This window comes from Nicotiana tabacum, chromosome 3 (assembly GCF_000715075.1).
Source record: "Nicotiana tabacum cultivar K326 chromosome 3, ASM71507v2, whole genome shotgun sequence".
Taxonomy (NCBI): domain Eukaryota; kingdom Viridiplantae; phylum Streptophyta; class Magnoliopsida; order Solanales; family Solanaceae; genus Nicotiana; species Nicotiana tabacum.
Window position 1 is genome coordinate 11,505,738 of NC_134082.1, and position 12,116 is coordinate 11,517,853.

The following is a 12,116-nucleotide window of genomic DNA, read 5'->3' on the forward strand; positions in this document are numbered from 1 at the left end:
CAAAAGAATGTCACAATTAAGGCTTCAAGTGCAATAGGATCGTCTTTCATGTAGATCACCACTAAATTAAGTAGGACTTCTTTTGGATCTCTACTATGAATTTTACAAAACATCATAATTGGAGCAACTAACCATCACATCCTTTTACCTCGATGGAGAGGTGCTTGAATGGTACCTGTGGCTTTTTCGTAATAAACTATGGAATGGGACCATTTTTTTAGTGAAGGACCAAATTTGTTTCCGAAAAAAGGGATTGTAATCGGTAGAGGGACGGCTGGCAAAGCTTCGCCAAACCACCACCGTATCTGAGTTCCAGAAGCGTTTTAAGACCATTGCATACAAAATAAGATGACATGACTGATGCTCGTATGATACATATTTTTATTTCTGGGATTCGTGAGGATATTAAGATTTATGTGTTAGTCCATAGGCCCAAAACTTACAAAGAGACCCTTGATTTAGCCCATATCTATGAGCGTCGAATCCAAGCTGAAAAGGTACCTGTCTGACCCGCCTTTGCTTCAATAACCCCCTTTATACCAACCCCTAATTTGGCACCCCCTCAATCAGAATCCCTCTACCTCCCTCACCACTAATGCAACTGTCTACCAAATACCAAACTATCCTCCTATTAAGAGGCTATCTCTTGCAGAGGTCAGAGCCACCACGAGCGTGGGTTATGTTTCTATTGTGAGAAAAATCCATACCAATCCATAAGTGTAAGACTCCATCCCAGCTTCTCTTGCTCACTGATGAACCTGATATTGACCCTAAATTTTCGGAACCTTTTACCTATGATGATTTCATTACGGAGGAGCTGCAATGTTTGGAACTACAAGAACATTCGTGAATTTTTTATCAAGCCCAAATTGGAGGTATTTATTCATCAAATTTGAGATTTATAGGCCAAGTCAATGGTACTTCAGTCCTGGTCTTGGTAGATGGAGGAAGCACACATAACTTCATCTAGCCTCGAGCCGCTAGACACCTCTAGCTTCCTGTTGAGTCTGTTCCTATTTTCTCCGTTATGGTGGGTAGTGGACAATAACTTCAAAGTAATGTTGTGGTGAGGCAAACTAGTATGGTGATGCAAGGGCATATGGTAGTGGAAGATTTGTATATCTTGTCATTCCATAGATCCAACATAGTCCGGGGAGTGACATGGTTGGCCACCTTGGGGCTGGTACTTACAAATTATGCAACCTGGGAATTTGAATTTACTTTGAATAGATCACGAACAACTTGTCAAGGAAATTGTTCGATTGATACCTAATCGATTTGGTTGCATAACCTACGAATAATGGCCGCCACTGAGGCCATATCTTCATTCTTTAGGTTAGAGATGGTTACAGAGGAGATAGCGGATACAAGGGAAGCAACAATAGAATTGGTCGCTCTCTTGAGTAAGTTTGAAGATGTATTCCAGAGGCCCACATGCCTTCCTCCCTCGCGTGACTAGGATCATCAAATCCATCTTGCACCCGGGGCTTAACTTGTGAATGTAAAGCCATATAGATATCCTTATTTTCAAAAGAAGGTTATGGAGCAGCTTGTTGTGGATATACTCCGAGAAAGAGTGATACTGCCTAGCACGAGCCCTTTCTCTTCTACAATACTGCTGGTACAAATGAAAGATGGGGCATAGAGGTTTTGTGAAGATTATCGGGCCTTGAATGTTATTACAGTCTGTGATCGCTTCCCGATTCCAACCATTGACGAATTATTTGACAAACTACATGGCATTCATTATTTCTCTAAGCTAGATTTATTATCTGGGTATCATCAAATCAGAATCAGGCTCGAGGATGTGGCTAAGACAGTTTTTCGGACCCATGATGGACATTATGAATTTTTGGTAATACCGTTTGGGTTAACAAATGCTCCCTTAACATTTTAAGCCACTATGAATGAGGTATTTCGACCCCACTTGTGCCGTTTTGTGTTATTTTTCTTCGATGACATCCTTGTTTATAGTCCTTCATGGGCTTCTCACTTGGAACACCTAGCTGTAGTATTGCATTTATTATGCCAACACTATCTCGTGGCCAAGTGCTCTAAGGGGTCGTTTGGTAGGATGCACTAGATAAGCTAATGCATGCATTAGCTTTGTGTATTAATAATACATTGTTTGGTAGACATTTTGAACCTATGCATTAGTTATGCAAGCATTAGTTATACATCCTATTTGGTATTATCCTATGCATAACTAATGCATAGAAAACAATGGTATTAGCAATGCAATGGGTTTTAATGCATGCATTAGCTTAGTTAAAGACAAAATTGTCCTTCAAAATTTATGCTTGATTAAAATATGCTAGTTAGTATATTAATGCAAGTTCAAAATAATCCAAATAGTGAGAAATAAAATTATATACCTAGTAAATAAATAAATACTTAGCATATTTCCTTTTTTATAAATAAATATTTAATTTTATTTTACAATATAGTAGACAAATAAAATAATTTTTTTAAACTTTTTCATTTAAAAACATTTCTCAACATATGTTTCTTTTAAAAAGTTAGAGTGTGGACTAGTTTTGAGGGCATTTTTGTAAACAAACAATTCTTTTAGAAATTGTGCTATACTTTAATACATTAAATCAAACAATGGATAAGAAATATGTCAGCATAACTAATGCAATCATAACTAATACCAGCATTACTAATACACCCTATTCAGCATTATTCTTATGCACCCTACCAAACGACCCCTAAGTGCTTACTTGTTCAAACTTGTGTTGATTATTTGAGGCACATTATCTCAGCCCAAGAATTGTCTGTTGATCCTTCCAAGATTAATGTTATTCAACAATGGCCTCCACCTCGTCCAGTCAAGGAAATTCGCAACTTTTTGGGGCTAGTGGGCTACTACTGACATTTCATTCATCATTATGCTGCATTAGCAGGACCCTAATCAGATTTGTTGCCTAAGGATTCCTTCCAATGGGTATAAAAAGAACAAGAAGCCTCTGCTACTCTAAAGGGGTGTTGTTGTTGTTTCCTGTATAGTACTTCTTATCTGGTATAAATATGGAATGATGGAAGATCAAGTTTTAACTTTTCTACTCTTAGATATATATTATCCTCTTTATCAGCTACCTACAGCAGTAACATACGTAAATATAAATGATATAACTGAAACAAAAATTAATTCGAGCTCACTGAATTCACAGTGTTTCCTTAAGGAATTTAATCCCCTCCTAGTACCCAAGGTTATGGATTATTTCCTCCCAGGATAGAACGAATTACACACTGGTGTAGCGGTACTTCAAACCCCAGTATTTCAGCGAACGCAAAGTTCGGCAGCAAATCACACTTACAGTTGCTTTGTTTGTAGTTTTAAAACAATGCAGAACAAGGGAGGAGAACTCAGAAGTTGAATGGAAATTCTGAGAGGAAGGAATGCAATGTATAACCGATGTTGAATTCTTACTGAAGAGGATATCAGATTGCAATTCGTTTTTCTAGTGTATACACAGTGTATACAGAGTGTAGTTTGGGTGTATACAGAGTGTATATCATTTATATACAGAGTGTATATCAATTGTATACAAAGTGTTTCAAGTGTTTTTTTCCGGTGTGTTCTCCTTTCTCTACAACTTCTGCTCTATTTATAGCAGTTATGTGAGAGAAATCTGCCCCCTCCATGGTGGAACAAGCATTAGGATATCATGGAGGAAGCACTTAAATGGTGGAATGAACACTTGTTTGGTGGGAGGAGCACTTGGCCATGGTGGGAGGTGCACTAGGCATCTTGTTGCTTTCTTGGTGCAACACAATATACGGATTGGAAAACATCCGTTACAAATACGGATTATATCACATTAATATTCACTATTAACAAATAAATTTGGTCCAAATAATTAATCAATCGATCGATCATTTGATCAAATCCGAATCCAAATCCAAATTCAAATCTCATTTCCCATTCACTCTCATTTTAAGACTATTTCATCTTAAACAAAAACTCAACAATCCAAAACTCAACAATCCCCCACATGAATGGGGAATGGCTATATCACGGAAGTATGCATGAAAAACTTGTGTGATTTGCAAGCAAAAATTAATTGCATTTGAATAAGTAGGTTTCCCTTTGAAGTTTCCGTAGTGAACTTATGTCGGATATACTCGGTCAATCGGTAGATTTGATATCTTTGAACCGTCGAACTTTAGTGTATACCTAGACAACCATAAGTCACACAATCAATCCCTTAACTATCTTTGGTTCTCATTGTTGTGTTCGTTTCAGCCATGAACACTCCCTGGTTTCATAAGTGCGTAGAGAATTAGCCTTGCAAAATTCTTCGTGAAAGCGGCTAACACTTCACACTTACATAGGTGGTTCCTAAACGTGTCATCTCGTAGATACACTATTTGATATACCCTGTATCAAATTTAGAAATCATTAAAAAGCCTTAATGCTTTATCCTTGGTACTGAACATTGTCTCATCACGAGAATGGACAAAAAATTTTGTTGACAATGTTGAACCGTCATTAATGACTTTGTTTGATCTCCTTGAACCTAGATCTTGGGATCTCTAGTCTTCTAGGTAGAGTTACCGCCACAATGACTTGTTCTCGGCCATAGTCCCATTTCCCTCGATGATTTCTCAACTACCTCTCTAGTTAGGCCTTTTGTAAGTGGATCCGACACATTATCACTTGACTTTACATAGTCAATCGTGATAATTCCTCTAGAGAGAAGTTGCCTAACGGTTTTATGTCTTCGTCGTATATGACGAGATTTACCGTTATACATAACACTCCCAGCCCTTCCAATTGCCGCTTGGCTATCACATTGTATGCATATTGGTGCCAACGGTTTGGGCCAAAATGGAATGTCTTCCAAGAAATTCCGGAGCCATTCAGCTTCTTCACCGGCTTTATCTAAGGCTATGAACTCAGCCTCCATTGTAGAGCGGGCAATACATGTTTGTTTGGAGGACTTCGAAGATACCACTCCTCCACCAATAGTGAATACATATCCACTTGTGGACTTCGAATCAGTTGAACCGGTGATCCAATTTGCATCACAATATCCTTCAATCACCGCAGGATATTTACTGTAGTGCAAATCAAAGTTTTGTGTATGTTCTAAGTATCCCAAAACTCATTTCATTGCCATCCAATGAGATTGACCTGGATTGCTCGTGTATCGACTCAATTTACTTATAGCACAAGCTATATCTGGTCGTGTACAATTCATGATGTACATTAAGCATCCCAACACACGAGCATAATCCAATTGTGATATGCTTTGGCCTTTGTTCTTTGCTAATGCAAGATTCACGTCAATTGGAGTCTTTGCAACTTTAAAGCCTAAGTGCTTGAATTTTTCAAGTACTGTCTTAATATAATGAGATTGTGACAATGCCAGACCTTGAGGAGTCTTTTGGATCTTAATCCCCAGAATTAAATCTGCAACTCCCAAGTCCTTCATATCAAACTTGCTAGTTAGCATACGCTTAGTCGCATTTATGTTGGCAATGTCATTACTCATTATCAGCATATCATCCACATATAGGCAAACAATGACTATGTGATTTGGAACATTTTTAATGTACACACATTTATCACATTCATTTATCTTAAAACCATTTGACAATATTGTTTGGTCAAATTTCGCATGCCATTGTTTGGGTGCTTGTTTTAGTCCGTAGAGGGACTTAACAAGTCTACATACCTTCTTTTCTTTACTTGGAACTACAAACCCTTCAGGTTGTTCCATGTAAATTTCTTCCTCCAAATATCCATTTAAGAAGGCTGTCTTTACGTCCATTTGATGAATTTCAAGACCATAAACTACAACTAAAGCTACTAGCATTCGTATGGACGTAATTCTCATCACTGGAGAATATGTATTAAAGTAGTCAAGACCTTCTCGTTGTCTATACCCTTTGACAACAAGTCTTGCCTTAAATTTATCAATAGTGTCATCATCTTTCATTTTTCTCTTAAAAATCCATTTAGAACCCAAAGGTTTATTTCCAGGAGGAAGATCAACCAAATCCCATGTATGGTTGTTCAATATGGATTCTATTTCACTATTGGCTGCCTCTTTCCAGAACAATGATTCCGAAGAAGACATAGCTTCTTTAAATGTTCGAGGCTCATTTTCCAATAAGAAAGTCACAAAATCTGGTCCAAACGAAGTAGACGTTCTTTGACGTTTACTACGCCTTGGATCCCCCTGATTAAATGTACTTTCTTTTGTTTCTTCCCGAGGTCGTTTAGATCCTTCACCAATTGACTCACATTCTTTTTTTATACGGATATATATTTTAAAAAAACTCAGCATTATCTGATTCTATAACCGTATTATTATGAATGTCGGGATTTTCTGGTTTATGAACCAGAAATCGATATGATTTACTATTAGTCGCATATCCTATGAAAACACAATCAACTGTTTTCGGTCCTATTTTTACCCTTTTGGGTTTAGGAATTTGCACTTTTGCCAAACACCCCCACACTTTAAAATAATTCAAGTTGGACTTCCTTCCTTTCCATTTTTCATATGGAATGAATTGTGTTTTGCTATGGGGTACTCGATTTAGTTTTCGGCTGGCCGTAAGAACGACTTCCCCCCACAAGTTCTGTGGCAAACCAGAACTTATCAACAATGCGTTCATCATCTCCTTTAATGAACGATTCTTTCTTTCCGCAATCCCATTGGATTGGGGCGTGTAAGGGGCTGTTGTTTGATAAATAATTCCATATTCTAAACATATTTGTTCAAAAGGAGATTCATATTCACCACCCCTATCACTTCTTATCATTTTGATTTTCTCGTTAAGTTGCGTTTCAACTTCATTTTTGTATTTCTTGAATGCGTCTATTGCTTCATCTTTACTATTAAGTAAGTAAACATAGCAATATCGAGTACTGTCGTCAATAAAAGTTATGAAATACTTCTTTCCACCGCGAGATGGTATTGACTTCATATCATAAATATCTGTGTGAATTAAGTCTAAAGGATTTGAATTCCTTTCAACCGACTTATAAGGATGTTTAACATACTTAGATTCCACACATATTTGAAATTTTGATTTTTCGCATTCAAACTTAGGCAATACTTCCAAGTTAATCATTTTTCGCAAGGTTTTATAATTGACATGACCCAAACGTATATGCCATAAATCATTTGACTCAAGTAAGTAAGAAGAAGCTGAAGTTTTATTATTAGTTTCAACAACTATTACATTCAGCTTGAAAAGGCCCTCAGTAAGGTAACCTTTTCCTACAAACATTTCATTCTTACTAATCACTACCTTATCAGATACAAAAACGCACTTGAAACTGTGATTTACAAGAAGTCCAGTAGAGACTAAGTTCTTCCTAATCTCGGGAACATGAAGGACGTTGTTCAAAGTCATGACCTTGCCAGAAGTCATCTTGAGAAATATCTTACCGTATCCTTCAATTTTTGCTGTAGCAACATTTCCCATAGAGAGCGTCTCTTCGGGTCCAGCAGAAGCATATGTAGAAAATGCTTCCCTCACAGCACAAACATGGCGAGTGGCTCCAGAATCAATCCACCACTCCTTTGGATTTCCTACCAGGTTGCATTCAGAAAGCATGGCGCACAAGTCATCAACATCATCATGCTTTTCTACCATGTTTACTTGACTCCTTTGCTTGTCTTTCTTCCGAGCACGACACTCCGTAGATTTGTGTTCGGTTTTCCCACAGTTGTAGCAGTTTCCACTGAACCGCTTCTTGCTTGGGTTGTATTTCAGACCAGAAGCCTTCTTTCTCTTTTTGTTATCTTCAACAATATTTGCTCCCATTATTGTTGAATTTCCACGGCCTCTCCTTTCAGCAGCTTTATTGTCCTCTTCGATTCTCAATCGAACAATGAGATCTTCAAGGGACATCTCCTTTCGTTTGTGTTTTAAATAATTTTTAAAGTCCTTCCACAATGGAGGCAACTTTTCAATTATTGCTGCTACTTGGAATGCCTCATTGATGACAAGACCTTCAATGAAAATTCCATTAGTAAAATTACTAAAAATTTTACTTTCAACATTAGCATTCATTTGAAATATACCTTCAGCAAGTAGATCATGAATAATCACTTGTAATTCATGGACTTGGGTAATAACAGACTTGTTATCTACCATTTTGTAGTCCAAAAATTTTGCAGCGACGAATTTCTTCATCCCGACATCTTCAGTTTTGTATTTCTTTTCAAGCGCATTCCACAATTCCTTTGACGTCTCCACACCACTATATACATTATACAGATTATCCTCCAGTCTGCTAAGAATATAATTCCTGCACAAGAAGTCAGAATGCTTCCACGCCTCAATCACGAGAAAGCTATCATTCTCTGGAGTTTCATCTGGAAGATCAGGAACATCTTCCTTGATGAACTTCTGTAGACATAACGTAGTCAAGTAGAAGAACATATTTTGCTGCTAGCGCTTGAAATCCATCCCGGAAATTTTTTCGGGTTTCTCTGCCGGTGCCAACGCCGGAGTTCGACTTGTCGATGCGTTGGCAGTCATCATAGGAACATCTTGATTTCCGTCATTCGCCATTTTTACTGTAAAAATGACACAAACAAACGTTTAAAACTGGAGTGAAAAATCACGTAGATTTTAATCTCCAACGAAATGTCACGAAGGCTTTACTCTCCAAATGGGAGTACACAAAACCACAAAGGTTTTAAGTTTCCAGAATAATAAGAATAATACAAATACAGAAATTAAAATTATTAAATTCCTTAAGCTTGTTGTTGTTGTTTCATGTATAGTACTTCTTATCTGGTATAAATATGGAATGATGGAAGATCAAGTTTTAACTTTTCCACTCTTAGATATATATTATCCTCTTTATCAGCTACCTACAACAATAACATACGTAAATATAAATGATATAACTGAAACAAAAATTCATTCGAGCCCACTGAATTCACAGTGTTTCCTTAAGGAATTTAATCCCCTCCTAGTGCCCAAGGTTATGGATTATTTCCTCCCAGGATAGAACGAATTACACATTGGTGTAGCGGTACTTCAAACCCCAGTATTTCAGCGAACGCAAAGTTCGGCAGCAAATCACACTTACAGTTGCTTTGTTTGTAGTTTTAAAACAATGCTAAACAAGGGAGGAGAACTCAGAAGTCGAATGGAAATTCTGAGAGGAAGGAATGCAATGTATAGCCGATGTTGAATTCTTAATGAAGAGGATATCAGATTGCAATTCGTTTTTCCAGTGTATACACAGTGTATACAGAGTGTAGTTTGAGTGTATATCAATTGTATACAGAGTGTATATCAGTTGTATACAGAGTGTATATCAATTGTATACAGAGTATTTTGAGTGTTTTTTTTTCGGTGTATTCTCCTTTCTCTACAACTTCTGCTCTATTTATAGCAGTCATGTGAGAGAAATTGCCCCCTCCATGGTGGAACAAGCATTAGTATATCATGGAGGAAACACTTACATGGTGGAATGAACACTTGCTTGGTGGGAGGAGCACTTGGCCATGGTGGGAGGTACACTAGGCATCTTGTTGCTTTCTTGGTGCAACACAATACACTGATTTAAAAACATCCGTTACAAACACGGATTATATCACGTTAATATTCACTATTAACAAATAAATTTGGTCCAAATAATTAATCAATCGATTGATCATTTGATCAAATCCGAATCCAAATCCAAATCCAAATCCCATTTCCCATTCACTCTCATTTTAAGACTATTTCATCTTAAAAAAAAAAACTCAACAATCCAAAACTCAACAAGGGGAAGTTGGGATTTAGACGTGTTCTAACTTTACTGGATTTTAGCCAAGAGTTCCAAGTCGAAACTGATGCATCATGACAAGGAATTGGTGTAGACGCTTCAACCTAACACTGGGAAATATTTGCTACTCCCTCCGTTTCAATTTATGTGAACCTATTTCCTTTTTGATCCGTGCCAAAAAGAATGACCCCTTTCCTTATTTGGAAACAATTTACTTTTATGCAATGATTTATAGCCACACAAAATATATGTGCCTCATTTTAAACCAGAAGTTCAAAAGTCTTCTTTCTTTTCTTAAACTCCGTGCCCAGTCAAATGAGTTCACATAAATTGAAACGGAGGGAGTATTACTTAAGCAGTGAGTAAATGGATATAATTTCTTCTGGGATGCCAATTTACCATCTTTAGTGATCAGCAATCTTTAAGGAACCTGACCACTCAAACAATCCAAACACCTGAACAAAAAAAATGGCTCACTAAGATGGTCGGCTATGACTTTCATATTTTGTACGGGCCTGGCCAACAGAACTCTACAGCTGATGCCTTGTCTCATCATTCCGAAACTGCTTTAAGTCCAAACTTTTAACCTTGAACAAGATCTGAAGCAATTGAATCAAACCCACCCTGAATTCATTGCGATTCAATAGGCAGTAAACCAAGGAAATATGGCTTATACTGACTACGAGTTCAAGGAAGGCATACGTTCTGTAAGGGTCGACTAGTGCTTCCCTTAGATTCTACTCTATGCCAACAACTAATTTATGAGTTCCATGCCACATTTATTGGTGGCTATGCTGGGATCGCACACACCTACCATCCCCTGACTTCTAATTTCTTTTGGAGGCAGATGCGCAAGGATATACACGCATTTGTCGCTACTTGTCACATATGTCAACAGATGAAGGATTCACATCTACACCTTGTAAGTCTATTGTAACCCCTGCCCATCCCGGATCAGGTCTTTGAAGATATTGTTATGGACTTCATCACTTGCCTGCATAGTTCCAAAGGGAAGACCACTATTATGACTGTGGTCGACCGTCTCACAAAGTACGGCTACCTTCGACTTTTTCAGCTCATACAGTGGCTAAAACTTTTGTGGTAGGTATAATCAGGCTCCATGGACTTCCTCGCACCATTGTGACTGATCGGGACCCGAGCTTCCTGCATTCTTTTGGTAAGAGATAAATCGATTTCAAGGTTCAACTTTGGTCTTCAGCACTGCCTATCGTCCTCAAACAGATGGACAGTCAGAAGCTCTTAACAAATGTGTGGAAGATTATTTATGTTGCAATTTGACAGAGGTACCTTCTCTCTTGATCACCATGCTGTCGTGGGCTGAATTCTGGTATAACACTTCTTACTAGACTTCTGCAAGTATGAACCCTTTTCAGGCTTTGTATGGTCGTGATCCACCTACCATTGCTCGATATATTTTGGGTAGCATCGCGAGTGAACTGGTGGAAAGTTAGTTACTACAATGATACAAGGTGCTGCAAATACTCAAGAACAATTTGTTAAAAGCTCAAAATCGCATGAAAGCTTTAGCTGACAAGTCACGCACTGACATATCTTTTAAGGTAGGAGAATGGTGTATGTTAAGTTGAAGCCTTACATGCAGCCCACTCTGCATTTACAACGTGATCAGAAATTAGGTAGGAGATATTTTGGACCTTACAAGGTGCTAAGGCGTATTAGGGCCATCGCATATCGCCTTGAGTTGCCTGAAGCTGCCAAGAAACACCCAGTTTTTCATGTCTCCATGTTGAAGCGATGCGTTGGAACTCCGGAGAAGCAAGTGACTCCTTTGCAGCTGAGTGATGTTGCATCATCTGATAATTATGCCAACCTCAACCATGAGGACAAGGTTGATTTACAGGGAGGGAGTAATGTTGTGACTGAGATAGCTGACTGGGAAGCACAAAGATGCCACGAAGGATAGTCACATGGATAAGACACGTAGGAGTTTTAGAAGAATTATTCTTTCAAAAAGACTTGGAGATTACGTATGGAAAGGTGGTGGTCCCGTGAATAAGGACAAAGTTGGTTAGGCAAAAGAGTATAAAGCAACAGACAAATATTGATAAGAGTGTTCTCTATTTTCTCCATCTTTTCTTCTAGTTCCCCGTCTCCTTCTCTATCATCCCTAGTTATCTACTTCCAGTACTTCTTATTGTAATTCTGTTTTTGAGTATTAGTCCGGTTATTAGAAATTGTAATTTTGAGCTAAGTTCCTATTAGTATAGTTTAGGAGTTTTGGTTACTATTTCATTACTAGATTTGTTCCACTTTGTTTGCTTGATCTTTTATTTATTCTATCACCTGTACTTCTCTTCAACTTTTTTTCTTTTTGAACATTATA

At 37.8% G+C, this 12,116-nt stretch overlaps 1 protein-coding gene across 1 annotated transcript; it reads left to right on the plus strand.

Annotated features, from left to right (window-relative positions):
* Nucleotides 1–1,300: 1,300 nt before the first annotated feature.
* On the plus strand, nucleotides 1,301–11,696 carry LOC142175670 (uncharacterized). The gene is made up of 4 exons (XM_075242564.1): nucleotides 1,301–1,403; nucleotides 10,955–11,058; nucleotides 11,149–11,221; nucleotides 11,335–11,696. The coding sequence occupies exons 1-4, from the start codon at nucleotides 1,301–1,303 to the stop codon at nucleotides 11,694–11,696; spliced, it is 642 nt and encodes a 213-aa protein (XP_075098665.1).
* The last annotated feature ends 420 nt before the right edge of the window (nucleotides 11,697–12,116 follow it).

Bases quoted from the DNA above. Each gene is read 5' to 3' on its own strand.
- LOC142175670 (XM_075242564.1), top strand. From the start codon at position 1,301: ATGGCCGCCACTGAGGCCATATCTTCATTCTTTAGGTTAGAGATGGTT. The intron at 1,404-10,954 runs GTAAGTTTGAAG...ATCGATTTCAAG, and splicing joins AGAATTGGTCGCTCTCTTGA to GTTCAACTTTGGTCTTCAGC. The intron at 11,059-11,148 runs GTACCTTCTCTC...AACCCTTTTCAG, and splicing joins TATGTTGCAATTTGACAGAG to GCTTTGTATGGTCGTGATCC.